At 68.8% G+C, this 16436-nt stretch overlaps 1 protein-coding gene across 1 annotated transcript; it reads right to left on the minus strand.

The window, feature by feature from the left end:
* Window positions 1–976: 976 nt before the first annotated feature.
* Ripor3 (RIPOR family member 3) lies at window positions 977–16157 on the minus strand. The gene is made up of 21 exons (XM_048349413.1): window positions 16046–16157; window positions 12275–12421; window positions 12079–12157; window positions 11551–11574; window positions 10985–11038; window positions 10536–10685; window positions 9936–9999; window positions 9678–9721; window positions 9352–9477; window positions 9006–9151; window positions 8226–8355; window positions 7408–7908; window positions 4755–4876; window positions 4440–4596; window positions 3952–4087; window positions 3673–3840; window positions 3248–3409; window positions 2849–3048; window positions 2143–2226; window positions 1230–1320; window positions 977–1056 (listed from the first exon to the last, which is right to left on the minus strand). Exons 1-21 carry the CDS (start codon window positions 16150–16152, stop codon window positions 977–979), a joined length of 2772 nt encoding a protein of 923 aa, XP_048205370.1. The 5' UTR covers window positions 16153–16157.
* Window positions 16158–16436: the final 279 nt, after the last annotated feature.

The raw sequence follows: 16436 nt of genomic DNA on the forward strand, positions 1-16436 counted from the left end.
TTAATGTCCTATTTTGGAGTAACCTCTTTGCACAGACACTTCCTGCCCACGAGGCAGCCTGCGCCTACCGCTGGGCCGGTGTCCCGTCGAGCCGGCATCGAAGCTGTGAAGACAGGGAGGACCACCAGCGTGGAGAAGAACCAGCTCTGACACCGGAGCGACGTGCCACGGGGCAGGAGGCCACTCACCGGGTGCCCACAGCTGGGGGGAGCCCACGGCAGTGCCCCCCTCCCCGCCTGCCCAGCCCCGGTCTCTGTGCTTGAGGCGAAGCAAAGGATCCACGGAAATTGTTTTTAATGGAAACTTGAGAACATAGGTCACATGAACAAAAGCAAATAAATATTAAGCTAAAAGCCAGAACCGTACACAGCACACACAAGCACAAACTGGAGGCGCCTTAGTTGCCAAGCTCAGCCGGCCCGGGCTGGCTCTGCGTGCTTCGCAGGCGTTGCGGGACGCGGTGTTTCTTGAAAGCTAGTCCCGCGAGGTGGGGCTCAGGTGCTCAGTACCTGCCTAGCACGCACTCGCCCCGAGTTCAATCCCTGCTACTGCCAGCAAATAAATAGAAGGCCAGAGCAGCTCTGCGCTGGTGAAAGCCCCGAGCCGCTGGGCTGCCTCCGCCCCGCCGCCCTTCAGATGCGCCCAGACAGCGGTTTCCCCGCAGCGCGCCTTGTCAGTGTCCTCCTGTCCTTCGCCGCGGTCACTCGGCTTGAGGGGCCCGCGGGATCGGTTTCTCAAGCCCCCTCCCCGCCTCTGCAGGGGCGGCTGCTGCTGCGGAGCCCGGCGGGCCGCCCGGGGCCCGTGCCGGGCGCTGCCTTGGCGGCTGCGGGTCTCTGCTTGCCTGGCCCCGGCCTGCGCTGCACCCGAAGGCAAAAGCGCGGTGCGCGCCGGGGCCAGCCGCCTGTGGGGTGCAGGGCACCCTGCCCCCAGAAGCTCCATTTGTGCCTGGGGCTTCCGCACGGCCGCGAGGAGACCATTAAAACACGGTGATCTCCACGTCGGCGTCCTGGCCGCAGAGCCCGGCCATCTTCTCCAAGGCCGCGCGCCCCTTCTCTCCTGCCACAGAAAGCGCGGGGTCCTGCTCTGCTCCGGGGGGACCCCCACCCGCCCGGCCATGGGCCGGTGACAGGTCTGGCCTGCAGGGCCTTGCGGCGCCTCTGGCAGACACAGCACAAGGCCCCTGCGCCGGTCCTCGCCTTCCCCGGAAGGATCTGGAAGCCCCGCCTTACCGAACGACAGCGTGGCTTCCCGCGCCGCTGCGCGCACGGCCTCCAGCTCCGACTGGCACAGGCCGGCCAGCTGCTCGAGGCTCTCCACGCCCTGCGGGGGGACGGCGGGCGTCAGGCCCGTGCGCTCGCCTCTGCGGCCCCGCTGCCTTCCGCGCCCGCCCGCCCGCCGGCGAGCCGTCGCCTGTCTGTCTCTGTGGGTGCCCTGTGGGAAGGAGCCCTGCGCCCCTGGGCCTCGCTGCCTCCAGCCGCCGGCCCCGCCCTCCTGGCGCTGGCCCCGCCCTCTCGGGAGCTGGCCCCGCCCTCCTTACGCCGGCCCCGCCCTCCTGGCGGCTGGCCCCTGAGCACCGCAGCGCCCTCTGCTGGCCCCACGTCACTTCCCACGCCAGGTCCCCCGCGGGGCTTTCTCTGGGCCGCACGCAGCCCTTCCTCTAGCGCAATGGCGACGATGCTTTGAAGTCACCCGCCCGGGGAGGGGGGTTAGGAGGTGACGCAGGCAGCCCTGCTGTGTGCGCCACGAGGGGGCCGCACTGGACCCCCGGACGCCCCACACCCGCCCCGCCCCGCCGGTTCCTCTCGCTCTCCGCTCAGACTCCCCCATGCCACCCCAGTTCTAGACGCTCGCCCCCACTCCGCAGAGCGGAGGAAGGGAACGCTGGGCGGCGGGGTTTCGGGGTGCTCACGTGACAGCTTATGTACTTTAGCACGGGAGTTGGGGGGTTCTGGCACGTGATGCGGGGACGCAGCAGGAGTCGCCGCTCCCGGGGCCTTCGCGGCCCGGAGGGGAAGCGCATGGGCCGCTGCCTTGGCAGTCGGGCTGCCGGGGCCGCTCCCGCTTCCTGGCCCCAGGGGAAGCACCCCAACGCACCCCGACGCTCTCTATTTAGTAGCAGCCCCTCGGGGACGCGGGCCTCACCCTGAGCTGCTGGAGCGCCACGCACGCGGCCTGCTGGAGTTTGGGGTCGCTGTCCGCCAGGGCATTGGTGTAGAAGATCAGAGCCTGGGAGGGGAGGGGTGTGAGCGAGGGCAGGGGGCAGGGGAGAAGGCGGGGTGCAGTGGGGGGCCCCAGCCTGCGTCCTCCGGGTATAAGCAGAGAGGGAAACCCTGCTGCGCCGCGCTGGCGCGTGGGTTTGTTATGCGGCTCTGCCTCGTTGTGTGTTGGAACTTTCCACATGGAGGCTAAGCGCCCCCAGGAGCAGCTGGCCATGTGACTGGACACCCCCGGATCTGGGGTCACCCCACCGCCTCAGGGTCTGCGGCCTGTCGTGGCTGAAGGGCCGACCCACTGGTTTTAGAGTGGATTACAGCCAGTGACCCAGTGCTATCATGGTTCAAAGCCAGCCTGGGCAGAAAAGTCTATGAGACGCTCATCTCCACTAAACCACCGGAAAGTCTTTCGTGAGGCCGTGGCTCGCGTGCTGGAGCACCGGCCTATGCCAAAAGGTCAGGGACAGCACCCAGGCCCCGAGTTCAAGTCTAGGGACCCGCGGTGTGTGACGTCTCGGGGACGCCACCGCTGCCTCTGGGCGTGTGGCCCGCGACGCCTGGCAGGTGGAGCCAGAGCGGATCCTCGGTGCCCCTGGGCCCCAATCTCAGCGGGTGCTGCTGCCCGCGCCCCGTACCTTCTCCCGGAAGCTCCTGTTGCCGGCAGCGCCCGCCAGGCGCGCCCTGGCCGCCCTGCGCAGCTTCGGGGGCCCGTCCAGCTGCAGCAGGGCCCAGGCGCGCAGGGTGTGGGGCAGGGGCTGGAGCCGGCCCAGCCGCCGGCCCTTCAGCTTCCGCAGGGCCCGGGCCTGCCGGCGGCTCAGCTCCTCCCCGAGGGCCACTGCGAGACAGCGAGGGCGGGGCCTGGGTGGGGCGGGCGAGGCCGCGGCCCCCCACCCTGGGGATGCGCCCCCCCCCCGCCCTCCAGGCGGCCCTGAGCTCTGCCCGTCGTCCCCCCCCAGCGCCCGCCCCTGCCCCCGCCCCCTACGCCGGCCCCGCCCCTCCCGGCCCCGCCCCCACGGCCGCCCCGCCCCGCCCACCTTCCTTGCAGAGCTGAGCCAGGTGCTGGTCGAGCTCGGCCACGCGCTGCCGGCGCAGGTAGCCGAGCCACTGGAACCACGTGACCGTGCGCTCGCCCGGGAGCCCGGCCGCGGGCAGCAGCCCGCCGCAGCTCGCCACCTGCTCCAGGAGCCTGCGGCACACTGGCCCGAGCGAGCCGGGAGGGGGAACTGAGGCCTCCTCCGCGCGCCGAGCGCACCGGCCCGGCGGCCGCACTGGGCGGGGCCGGTGACCCCGCGCGCGCCCTCGGAGGGGGCGGGGCCGGCCTCCAGGACCCGGATGGCCCCGCGCCCACCGGCCGCCCCTTCCACTGGCACCCTCGACCCCCCGGGAGGCTAGGGAGGGGCAGGCGCTGAGCCTCTGCAGCGGGCACTTGGGGGGGCCCTCGGGGGTCCCCAGCCCGCACCTGCGTCCAGCTGCCCCGGGCTCTTCCCGCGCAGGCGCGCGCGGGGCAGGAGCGTCCTCTCGAGCTGGCTCCGGAGCGCGCGGGCCGGGCAGGACAGGGGGCGGCCGGGCTGCGTGCAGCGCCCCCAGAGCAGCAGGGCGTCCCTCCGGCACGCGGCCTGCGGGAGGACTGGGGGCGGATCCCGACGCCTGAGGACCCCGGCTGGGGCAGGCGGGGCGGCTCCGCGCACCCCGTCCTCCCGCCCGCCCGCCCGGCCCGCGGCTGGGCGCCGGGACTTACTCTCCTCCACACACGTGGCCGTGCTGGCCTTCTGGAAGTCGAGGTCAGCCAGCAGCTCCAGCACCTGCCTCTGCTGCTCCGCTTCTTCCAGAAGGCAGTCTCGGACCAGGGCCGACAAGTTAGGGGATTGGAGCTTCTGGAAGGGGCCCAGGGTGCTGCGGTTACCAGGCGACGCCAAGGCCCGGGAAGGCTCTCAGGAAGCGGAGCCCAGAAGAGGCCCCCAGGGCCCACCTCTGAGCCAACGAAGGGAGACACCGGGTGTGATGGCATTTGAACCCCTGGATACCGCCGCACCTGAAGCCCACGAGGCTAATCCCTTCAAGCACCGGGAGCTACATTGTCCTGACGCCTCCAAAGGAACACAGCGGCCGGGGGAGGGGGAGAGGCTGCAGAAGTCATGTGACCCCCCACCCCGGACCTCCCCCAGAGGGACCTCAATGTCATCGACCCCAGGAGCAGGCCCCCCCTGCCCCAGGCCCCCCCCCCACCTGCAGCAGGGCCTTGCAGACATGGAGGTGGACGGTGAGCAGCACATCCAGCTCGGGGTCACCAGCAGTGAGCTCCCCATCCAGCTCGGGGTCACCAGCAGGGAGCTCCCCCGACGAGCTGGTGAGCGAGGCGGGGGAGGGCGGGGCCCCGTCCTTCCTGATCAGGAGAAGGGCGGGTCTCAGCCCAGCGCAGCCCAATCTGGTGGGGGGGAAGCAGCCCCAGGGCCCGCCCGGAGCACTAGGCCCGAGGCTGAGCCTGAGCCCGGCTCGGATCCCCACCCAGGCCGCGGGGAAGCGGGCACGGGGCGCACTCACCCGGCCCCCAGGGAGCCCGCGAAGAGCGCCCGCTCGTCCGGGGCGAGGTGGGCCTGCAGGAAGGCGAAGCTCTCCAGGATGCAGTCCATGAGGCTCTCGGCCGAGGCCCGCGCTCCCCACGGCTGCGGACAAGCGGCGCGGCTGAGGCCCCCCCGGCCCCGCCCGCCCTGGCCCTGCCCGCGGCCCCGCGCCGGGGGGGATGGGGGGGGCCGGTCCCCCAGAGTGAAGACCTCAGACCGTGGCCGGGAGGAGTGAGTGGATCGGGGCGCTGGGGAGCCCCAGCCACCCCCGCCCTGTGGTCCCGGGGCCAGGCTGCAGGGGTTTCTGGGTAGCAGCCGTCCAGCGGTGAGCAGGGGCTTCCCACTCCCCGCTGCGGGCAGGGGCCACGGGGGGGGGGGCATGGCAGGGGAGACACACGCGCGCACACGCACGGGCTTACAGGGCTGGAGCTCAGGGCCTCAGGCTCCTCCTTAGCCCTTTCTCTCAGGGCTGAGCCGCTGCCCCTCACCCCATCCCCCCCTCCCCCTGCCTCTAACCGCGATCCTCCCATCTCAGCCTCCGCATAGCCGAGTGGCCCGTGAGCCTGGCTGCAGGGCAGGGTCTCAGCTCCTCGCGGCCCCGCCCACCCAGCCTGCCCTCCACAGTGGGCACCCAGGGCCCCCCCACAACGGAGGCTGCGCGGGGGCGGATGTGGTCCTCCCAAGAGCCCACAGGAGCACGGTGGGCCCGGGCTTCGTGCAGCACAGGCGCCCAGCTTCTTTCTATTCTAGCACATTCTGTGATCACACCAACACTAAACCGCCCAACCTACCGGGGATACCGGGTCAGGGCCTGCAGCCCCCAGGCAGGCCGGTGTCTCCAGCAGTTGGCCGCCATCACACCTCGTGCGTGTTTTATTTAAAGACCCTTTTTGGTGCACGGCCCGCAGGTCGGAGCGGGGATGCGTGTGCACCTGCCAGCTCTGTGCATGGGGACATGCGCAAAACGTCACCCGACGGGCCGTGAACCGAACGCTCAGCTGCAGACGCGTGAAGCAAGAAGGCATGGTGATGCACGCCTGTAATCCCAGCACTGTGGAGACTGGGGCCGGAAGACCACAAATGTGAACGGCCCTGGGCTACATGGGAAATTTGATATGCTGTCTGGTTTTGGTTTTTTTTTTTTTTTAGAGCATATGGATTTCTGAGATCTTCCATTTAGAAAGTCAAACTAAGTGAGGCCCAGCGGCTCACCCGGCAATCCCAGCTTAGGAGGCTGAGGTGGGGAGGCGCTCAGTTCAAAGCTGGCCCGGGGGAAAGGTAAGGCTACATCTCAACCACCAGGCAGGGCACGGCAGTTCACGTCTGTAGCTCCAGCTATGGGGAAGCATTACGCAGGGTGATTGCAGTCTGAGGATAATTGTAGGCAACAGTGCAAGCAGCCTTATCCAAACAATGAATGCAAAAAAAAAAATTTTTTTTTAAGGGGAACGGGATGGTAACCGGACCCAGAATTCTTATTGTTGTCTTCTGGTTGGCCAAAGAAGAGAAGTTCTTCAGAGATAGCGTTGGGAGTTTCATGTCAAGTGGCTGGGGTTTTTCAAAACCCAGATAGGGGAGGGAAGCTGGGCGCAAGTTGGCTCACGTTTTCCCCTGCAGTGACTTCCAAGGAACAAGGGACAGAGCCTTCTCCTGCTCGGATGTGTGGCCTGAATAGTCCTACAGGTCCTTTGAGAAGACCCTAGGGGAGCAGGGCACCGTGGCTCACGCCTGTAATCCCAGCTACTCAGGAGACTGAGATCTGAGGATCGTAGCTCAGAGCCAACCTGCCTGGGCTAAAAAGACTCATCTCCAGTTAACCACCAGGAAAGCAGCGTCCCAGCTCTGCGTTCAAGCCTCGTGACAGACAAATCAAAACACACACACACACAGAGTTTAAATGACTGTCGCTGTGGGCATCCGGGGGCTTGAACTCTGAGCCTGGACGCCGTCCCTGAGCTTTTCACTCAAGGCTGGCGCTCTACCACGTGAGCAACGGCTCCACTTGTGGCTTTTGGGGGTTCGCTGGAGATAGGAGCCTCACACACTCAACTGCGCTCCTCGGGGTTGGGGCGACCAGCGCGAGCCACCGGCGCCGGCCCCACTTAGGGTCACGGGAAGTGACCGGAAGTGAAGGGAGGGGCGGGACTTGCTGCCACCTGCCGGTTCTGCACGCTGAAGTAATTGGAATAAAACAAACCGCAGCTGAGGACGGCCGCTGGCCGCGCTGCGGCTTCGGGACTGATTGCTGTGCGACTCGTTTTATTTTGGGTCTAGTCCACTGATCTAGTAGGCAGAACGCTCCGTCCCCTCCCACGCCGCCCGTGGACTGCGCGGAAGAGGAGGGTCTCTCTCGGTGAGGGGCGGGGTGCGCCTGCCAGGCGGCTGGGGTCTTCCGTGCAGCCAGCTCTGCCCCTAGGCGGGGCCGAGCCACCCAGGCAGAAGGTTCTAGATGGAGCCAGGTTCTGGGCCAACGTGGAAGGACTTATCCAGGGCGAGCCCTGTCTCTCCACCCAGATCCCAGCCCAGGAGGCCTGTTCTTATCCCCCCCTCGACAGATGGGGAAACTGAGGCCCTGGGGGAGGCGGCCCCGCGGCGGGCCGTGCGCCGGTGAGCCCGTTCCCGGCCTCGCGTACCTGCAGCCGGTCCCGGAAGCCCAGGACCTGGTACTCGAGCTCGCGGAGCGGCGGCCGCGCGGGGCCCGCGGCCCTCAGCAGTTCCAGCACCTCCTTCAGGGGCCTCGCGGGGCCCCCCGCGGGCCCGGCCAGCTCCCGCTCCCCGTCTTCTTCCTCCTGGTTGTGGAACGGGGGGCCCCCGGGCAGGGTGCGGCCGTCCACCCCCAGGCCCCTCCGGCCGGGCGGCTCGGGGACCGGGGTCCCCGGCGGGCGGGCCCTCTCGGGCAGGAGGCCCAGGGACAGCGGGGCGGCCCCGGCCTCCTCCCCAGAGGGGGCAGGGCTGACCCCCGAGGGCAGGAAGCCCCCGTCCGGGGCGGACGCCGAAGGGTGGGCCTCCTCCCCGCGGTCCTCCGAGCCGAAGGCGTCCGTCCCCAGCGGCTCCGGGCCCGGGCTCTGGAGGGCGCCGTTGGTCAGGCGGGCGAGGACGGAGGTGGCCCTGGGCGTGCTCGGCAGGGCCGGCTGCTGCGGATGGGGGAAGTGGGACCCAGACGCCTCACCAGCCACCCGGGGCCCAGCAAGCCCCGCCCCGCGCACCCCTGCGCAGGAGGGAGGCCCGGATGACACCCAGGAACGCCCTGTCCCCTGGGCCCCACCCCTCTAGCTAGGATGACTCCTGGACAATGAACCCCAACATTCCATCTGTGTGTACCCCAGGACTTGAGCTGGGGAGGGAGAACGGCAGCAGAGCTCCAGGGCATCCTAAGGGAAGCTGCCCCCACTTCCTGCCCCCAAGGGACAGTCACGTCCCCGCCCCCCCCCGGGTGGCGGCCAGGGCTTACCAGGAAATATCTCTCCCGGAAACTGGGGGTGCTTGGGGGCGTCCAGCTGTACAATGAACCCTTCCTGCTGCCCAGAGAATACTTGCCCGTGGGGCTGGGCAACACCAGGATGCCGTCGGAGCCAAAGGGGCTGCGAACGAGACAGCAGGTAGGTCCTCGACACCTGGGAGGGAGAACTCGGGGAGCCACAGGGGCTGCAGGGGTCGGGTGGGGGCCGGAGGCTCTGTGGTTCCCAGTTGCTGTGCCCCAAACCACCCAGAAGCCCAGGGCTCTGCTGAACTCTTTTTTGGCCAGTCCTGGGGCTTGCACCCGGGGCCTGAGCCCTGTCCCTGGGCTGCTTTTACTCAAGGCTAGCGGCACTTCCAGCTTTCTCGTTCACGTGGTGCTGAGGCATCGAGCCCAGGGCTTCGTGCTTGCCAGGCAAGCGCTCGACCACTGAGCCCCATTCCCAGCCCTCTGCTAAGTTCTTTACATGAAGTTTTCTTTCCTCTCTGCTGGCAGAGGAGCAGCAGCTCCAGGACAAGGAATGAGAAGAGACAACCGAATTGGCACCCGGCTCTTACCCTGAGCCTTAACACCATCCAGCATGGAGGATGCTGGCTTTGAATGGAGCACTGTGCCCGGGAGGCCTTCGCGGGCTCCAGCGGCCGGGCGGGGCCGGGCGGGGCTGCCCAGCGCTGAGCCCCACCCCACCCCCCACCCCCCACCCCCGCCCGGGAGATGGCCAGCCACTCCCCGGCTCAGGCCCAGGGCAGCTGCTAGGGGGCCGGGCCCACTCACTTCCACACCACCTCCAGCTGCAGCTTGACGGTGCCCAGCTCGGTGACGTCCACCACGATGACCTGCGGCTGGGTGGTGAAGAAGTCGGCGGTGTCACAGGCCGCGGCGCCCACCAGCAGGGAGCTCAGGCCGCGCAGCTCGGTCACCTGGAGATGGGGCCGGAGCCAGTCAGGCCGCGCCGCCGTGGCCACGCCCACCCGGCCGCCCGTGTGGACGGCTCCGCCCCCGGCCCCGCCCTCGTCATCTCCTGGCCCCACCCTCGTGCCCTCCTGGCTCCGCCCTCGTCCTCTCCCGGTTCCGCCCCGCCCCCAGCTCCGCCCCGGTCCCGCCCCCGGCCCCGCCCCACCTTGATCTCCAGGCTCTCGTGCACGCTGGGCACGAAGGCCTTCTCCTCCTCCTCCCAGGTCTGGCTGTCGGCGGACTCGATCCGGCCTTTCAGCCTCCAGCGCTGGCGGCCCAAGCGCATGAGCACCTGCGGGCGGTGCCCCGCAGGGGCGCAGGGGCGGCTTCAGGGGGTCTCCCCTGCCGCCTGCCTGGGGCCCCCGCCCCTTAACTGTACCTGCGCTGGACCCCCTCCCACCTCACGGCACCTCAGCGGGGTCCCTGAGCCCCGGCAGCCCCCCGTCCTGCGTGGCTAGGCCCCCCAGAACTGGCCCCGGGGGCTGACCGTACCTCATACTGGTCCCCGGGACAGAGGCGCGCGTAGCCCACCAAGCCTGGAGAGAGAGACGGGCCCCGCCGGGTGAGCCTGGCGGCCTGGAGAGTCCGGCCGTCACGTGGAGGGGGACGGGAGGGCGCCGGGGCACCCCAAGCCTGCGCACGGCCACACGTCACATGGGGACCCCACCGGGGCTGCACCCCTGGAGCCCTGGGGCTGTGGGCAGACCGGGAAGCCTCCCCCCGCCCCCGCCCAGCCGCCGCAGCCCTCACCTTTCATCCGGACGAGGAACTCCCCCAGGTGGACCTCCAGGGCCGCCTCGATGAGCCACATGTCCTGCGGCAGAGCGTGGGGGGGGCGGGGTCAGGTGCCCGCGAGCCCCGCCCCCGCGAGCCCCGCCCCGCGAGCCCCGTCCCCCGAGAGCCCCGCCCGCGAGCCCCGCCCCCGCGAGCCCCGTCCCCGAGAGCCCTGCCCCCGAGAGCCCCGCCCCCGCGAGCCCCGCCCCGCGAGCCCCGCCCCCGAGAGCCCCGCCCCGCGAGCCCCGTCCCCCGAGAGCCCCGCCCCCCGCGAGCCCCGCCCCGAGAGCCCCGCCCCCGAGAGCCCCGCCCCCGAGAGCCCCGCCCCCGCGGGCCCCGTCCCCCGAGAGCCCCGCCCCCCGCGAGCCCCGCCCCGCGAGCCCCGTCCCCCGAGAGCCCCGCCCCCCGCGAGCCCCGCCCCGCGAGCCCCGCCCCCGAGAGCCCCGCCCCCCGTGAGCCCCGCCCCCGAGAGCCCCGCCCCCGCGGGCCCCGCGAGCCCCGCCCCTGCGGGCCCCGTCCCTGGGGCCTGAGGGGGGGAGGGGAAGGGGGAGGCGGGGGAGGGGTGGGGCCGCCCACCTCCGTGCACTCCTGCAGGCTGCGGCCCAGCTCCTGCAGGCTGTCGCGGGAGGCGCGGCTCGCGGGGCCGCTGGAGAAGGCCCGCCGCATGTTGGAGGCGCCGTCGCGCAGGCGCTGCTGGATGCAGTAGCCCTCGTAGAGCTCGTCCACCTGTGGGGCACCGGCCGGGGCTGCAGCCTCACCCCGCCAGACCTGCACCCCATAACCCCCACCAGCGACCCCGCTCCGCTAGCCCTGCGCCCGGCGACCCCCACGGGCGACCCCGCTCCGCGAGCTCTGCGCCCCGCGACCCCCACAGGCGACCCCGCTCCGCCAGCTCTGCGCCCCGCGACCCCCACGGGCGACCCCGCTCCGCCAGCTCTGAGGTGACACCCACAGGCGACCCCGCTCCGCCAGCTCTGCCCCCCCCCCCCCCCGCAAACCCCTCGGGCGACCCAGCAGCTGCTCACCTTGCTGATGTAGAACTCCATCTTCCGGATGTACCTTTCCACCAAGCGCGTCTGCTGCTCCCGGGAAAAGAAAAGATGCTTCAGAACCCTCCCCGAGCCGGGCACTGGAGGCTCGCGCCTGCCATCCTGGCTACTCCGGAGGCTGAGATCTAAGGATTGCGGTTCAAAGCCAGCCCAGGCAGCAAAGTCCGTGAGACTCTTGTGAACTTCCAGAACACCGGAAGCGACGTTCAAGTGGGTGCGCACCAGCCTTGCGCTGCAGAGCTCAGGGACAGCGCCCAGGCCCAGAGCTCGAGCCCCGCAACGGACAAAAACAAACAAGCAAAAACCTCCCGGGCTCCTGCTGGCCCCCGCTGCCCTCTGCTGGATCCTAGCCCGGACACGTAGGCCCCCCTACCGGAGCGAGCCTCAGTTTCCCTATTCCCAACGTGAGAGGCAAGCCAGGATTCCACACAGAGATGCAACACAGCATTCCACGCTGTCAGGAGGACGGAAGCCGAGCCAGGCCCCCCTCCCTGCCAGGTCCCCGCCCGGCTGACACGCGTGTGTGCGGGGGCCCTGCTCACCTTGTCCAGGTCGTAATAGAAAGCCTGTGGGGTACGAAAGGGGCGAGGAAGAAGCGTCAGAGCTCAGATGCCCCCCAAGGCCCACAAGGCCTCATCCCAGGGCACCCGACCCCAGAGGACAAGAAGCCAGTGCCCAGGACCAGGCCGGTGGCCACGCCCGGAATCCCAGCTACTCAGGAGGCTGAGACCCGAGGACCCGCCATCTGGGGATCACGGTGTGAAGCCAGCCTGGGCAGGAAAGTCCCTGAGACTTTCCAGCAAAAAGCCGCAAGTGGAGCTGCGGCTCAGGTGGCAAAGCGCTAACCTTGAATAAGAAAAGCTCAGGGGCAGCACCCAGGTCCTGAATTCAAGCCCCGAGACGGGCGCAGTAAGTGGTAATAATAATAATAGTCATCGTAATCGGTTCATAACTGAGAACCCAGGAGGAAGGCAGCGCCGGCCAGCGTGGCGAACCCGGCGGGGGCGGCATGAAGCTGGTCCTCTCCGCGCTGAGCCCCGGGCTCAGGCCAGGGCGGGCGGGGGCCTCACCAGCCGGGAGCTCCTCTGGGTGTCCGGGTGGCGTCCCCACAGCGAGTCCAGCTCGGCCTGCTGCACACGCAGGTGCTCCCTGGGGACAGCGAGGGAGGCAGGGCTGGAAGCCGGGGCTGGTGGCCGCGTCCCCGCGTGACGGGCAGCACGCCCCACCCCCACCCCGGGACGCCACCCCCCGGGCTCCCACGCCCACCTGAGGCCTCTCTTCAGAGCCTCGAACATCCTCTTCACCTGCTGGGGCCGGGGGTCCAGGAGGACCGAGCCCCTGCGCAGCGTGCCGTACACCTTGGAGGGCCTCGTGAACATTCGCGACCTCACCGAGTTCCTGCCGCTGGACTTCCTGCGACAGGGGCGGGGCGCCCGAGGTCATCGCAGGGCCAGGCGCTTCGGGAACAGAGGCCCTGGCTGGGCCCCAGCACCTCTCTGCTGTGTGGCCCTGAGAAGGCTGAGCCTCTGGCTCTCAGCCTCCTGTCTATCCGAGGGAGGCCTGGCTCTGACGACTAAGAGAGCAACCAACACCTGGGGTGAAAAAGGAGCTTACAGGGAGAAACAAGCATGCTGCCCGAATGCCACGGCTCTCTGTGCAGGTAAAGCTGCATGGAAGGCCAAGTCATATCCCTGTGCTTTATGCCGTTGAGCATCGCCCTGCATCCACCCCCTTCCTCTGTTAGTAACGCCCGGATTCCCCTCTGGTGCGCAGCCCCCAGCTCGGCTTGATAATCATGGGGGAAGTGAGCTTATGACCCTCCATGCTCACACGTGCACACATTGCACACGCACACACACACACACTCACAGGCAAGGGCTTCAGAGATCTCACTTTTCCCGGGCCTGGGAGAACACGGGCACAAGAGTTTGGTTCAGAATTCCCGGGAGGGAAAGAGGTCCTTTCCACTGCCATTGCTGAGGCGGTGGGGTGAACCCCGGGGATACGGGCCGCGTGCAGGAAAGATGGAGACAGCACCGAGAAGCAGATGGAGTCAGACCAACGGCAGGCCTGGGGCCAGGAGCGTCAGGGTCCGTGTGCCGCCCCCACGTGCCGCTAGGGCCGCGGGTCCCTGGGACTCACTCTGTACACCCAGTCTGTGCACCTGGAGCCCTAGACATACGAGAGGCCGAGGCGAGGCAGGAGATCGCCCGAGCCCAAAAGACAAAGTCAGCCTGGGAAATACTTTGAGGCCTCATCTCTGTCTCACTCTCCCAGAAGAGACCCCCAGCGACCACCAGAGAGCAACAGAGACCATCAGAGAGCAACAGAGACCATCAGAGAACACCAGAGACCACCAGAGAGCACCTGTGATCACCAGAGACAACCAGTGATCACCAGAGAGCAACAGAGACCAACAGAGAGCAACAGAGACCACCAGAGAGCACCAGTGATCACCAGAGAACACCCGTGATCATCAGTGACCACCAGAGAGCAACAGAGACCATCAGAGAGCAACAGAGACCATCAAAGAACAACAGAGACCATCAGAGAGCACCTGTGATCACCAGAGAGCACCTGTGATCACCAGAGACAACCAGTGATCACCAGAGAGCAACAGAGACCAACAGAGAGCAACAGAGACCACCAGAGAGCACCAGTGATCACCAGAGAACACCCGTGATCATCAGTGACCACCAGAGAGCAACAGAGACCATCAGAGAGCAACAGAGACCATCAAAGAACAACAGAGACCATCAGAGAGCACCTGTGATCACCAGAGAGCACCTGTGATCACCAGAGACAACCAGTGATCACCAGAGACCAACAGAGACCACCAGAGAGCAACAGAGACCATCAGAGAACACCCGTGATCATCAGTGACCACCAGAGAGTAACAGAGACCATCAGAGAGCACCTGTGATCACCAGAGACCACCAGTGATCACCAGAGACTACCAGTGACCACCAGAGACAACCGGTGATCACCAGAGACAACCAGTGATCACCAAAGAGCAACAGAGACCAACAGAGACCACCAGAGAGCAACAGAGACCACCAGAGAGCAACAGACACCAGCAGAGACCAGCAGAGACCAGCAGAGAGCAACAGCAAGCCCCAGTGGCCCCCAGAAATCACCAGAGACCACTCACAACCCCCAGAGATCACCAGAGAGCAACAGAGACCATCAGAGAGCACCTGTGATCACCAGAGACAACCAATGATCACCAGAGAACACCAGAGAGCAACAGAGACCACCAGTGATCACCAGAGAGCACCAGTGATCACCAGAGAGCAACAGAGACCACCAGAGACCACCAGCAAGCCCCAGTGGCCCCAGAAATCACCGGAGACCACCAGGGACCACCGGTGATCACCAGAGCCCTGGGTTCCAGGACTCCTCCCAAGACCACAGTCCCCGGGACCGCCAGGAGCCTGGGTTAGGGCTGGGGCGGGTGCCAGCCTCCTCCCCAGCTCGGGGTCGGCCCCGCCCCTCCCCAGCGCTCGGCCCCCGGCGGGGAGGGGCGGAAGGTCTGGTCTGGAGAGCCAGGCCCTGGACAAGCAGGACAGACTTCCAGCAACGTGGGCGCGGGGCCACGGCCCGCCCGGTCCCCGGCAGCCGCTCGCCGCGTTTCCAGCCGGGCCGGATGCTGCGCATTCCAACAGACACAACACGCTGTTGACTGCCGCCGTGACCCGGCCAGGCCCTGCCCCGTCCCCACCGGGAGGCACCCCGACACCCAGCTCCCGGGGCCCCGGCCTGCGCTGCTCAGGGCCCGGCAGACCCCAGGGCACCCCGTGAAAGGGCCGGATGTGGGGAGCGGCCAGCCATTCGTGGACAGACAGGACTAAGCTACGATACCTACTGTGCACCTGCCAGCACTCCAGGGGCTACGAGGCGGCAGCGGGGAGGGGGAGGCCATCGCCGTACCGCACGCAGGCCGGGTCTGGTCTGACCTCCCCCCCCGCGCCCCCCTTCCTTTGGGGGAGTTCCTGAGCCCCCTTTTCTCAGCCCCCGGGGGCCGGCAGGCTCAGGAGGAGCCCACCCCGCGCCGCGTGGAAGGGAGATTCCCTGCCGTCCACACGGGAGGCGCCCCCCACCCCCCCAGCCCTCACCCACCTCCGGGACCAGGCCCGCCACCACGCCGCCATCTCGGGAGCCCCGGCCCCGGGTGGGTCTCCCGGGGGCGAGGGTGCAGGGCCCCAGCACCCGGCCAGCGCGCCGTCCGTCCGCCCAGGGCCGCGGGAGCCGCGTGAGTGGCGGAACCGGGCCGGGCCCCAGGGCCCGGGTTGGGGTGCGGCAGCTCCACGGATGTGTCAGCCGCGATGACGCGGCCCCGGCTGGCACGTGCGGGCCACCGCCTCGGGCGCCGCGGGGCTGGGCGGCGGCTCCGGGCCTTCCCGGCTGGCCGAGGCCGGACCTGGGCACACGCCGTCCCCTCCCCCCGCCCCCCCGCCCCCACCCCTCCCCCCGCTCTCCTGTTCCCGCTGCCGTCCCCTGGGTGGGCCCGTCCCCTGGGACGCGCAAGGTACCCCGCGGGAGCCACCGGCTGAGCCTCCGGCCCGGGGACTCGCGGCCTCCTGAGCGAGGACGCAGAGCCAGGGCTCCGTTGTGGAGACAGAAGAGGGTGTGTGTGCACGTGTGTGTGCGTGTGTGTGCGTGCGTGTGCGTGTGCGTGTGTCGCTCCCTCCAGGCTAGCGCTCTGCCGCGTCAGCCACCGCGCCACCTCTGGCTTTTTCTGAGCGGTTCATTGGAGGCGAGAGTCTCACAGACTTTCCTGCCCAGGCTGGCTTTGAACCGGGATCCTCAGATCTCAGCCTCTGAGGAGCTGGGCCCCGGCCCCCGGCGCTGGTGTGTTTTAATTGACGACTTTTCGCGTGTCTAGGAAATGATAGGTTTGTCGTGGCACACGCGCACACACACGCGCACACGCGCGCACACACGCTCCCTGAGCCGGTCCTCAGGTCACTGGCGGCACGCCGGGACTCGAACCCCGGCCCGCGGGCCCGCTCCCGCCCCGGGGCCCGCCGCACTCACCAGCTCCTCCGGCCATGGACGCCGAAGCTGGCGAAGGAGGCGCTGCGGCTCACGGCGCCCACGGTCTCCGCGTCCCCGGGGGACAGGAACCGCAGGCTCACCGACATGGCTGCCTCCTGCAAGCGAAGGGGAGGATCGGCCCGGAGCCGCGGCCCGGGTGCCGCCCGGGGGGGGGGGGCGGGGGGGCAGCCTCTCCCCCGCGGGACCCCTCACTGCGAGGGCTCGACGGCCCAGCGACCCACGGGCCGCTCGGGCGAGGGGCGGCGCCGCCCGGGCAGAGCCGGGGACAAAGGACCCAGCCGCGCGCGCCAAGGCCCTGGGGCACGGGAGCACCGAGTGGCCACGGGCAGAGCAGGTCCACGGGGGGGGGGGGCTGCGGCTCCCAGCAGGG

The sequence above is a fragment of the Perognathus longimembris genome, chromosome 6 (genome assembly GCF_023159225.1).
Source record: "Perognathus longimembris pacificus isolate PPM17 chromosome 6, ASM2315922v1, whole genome shotgun sequence".
NCBI lineage: Eukaryota > Metazoa > Chordata > Mammalia > Rodentia > Heteromyidae > Perognathus > Perognathus longimembris.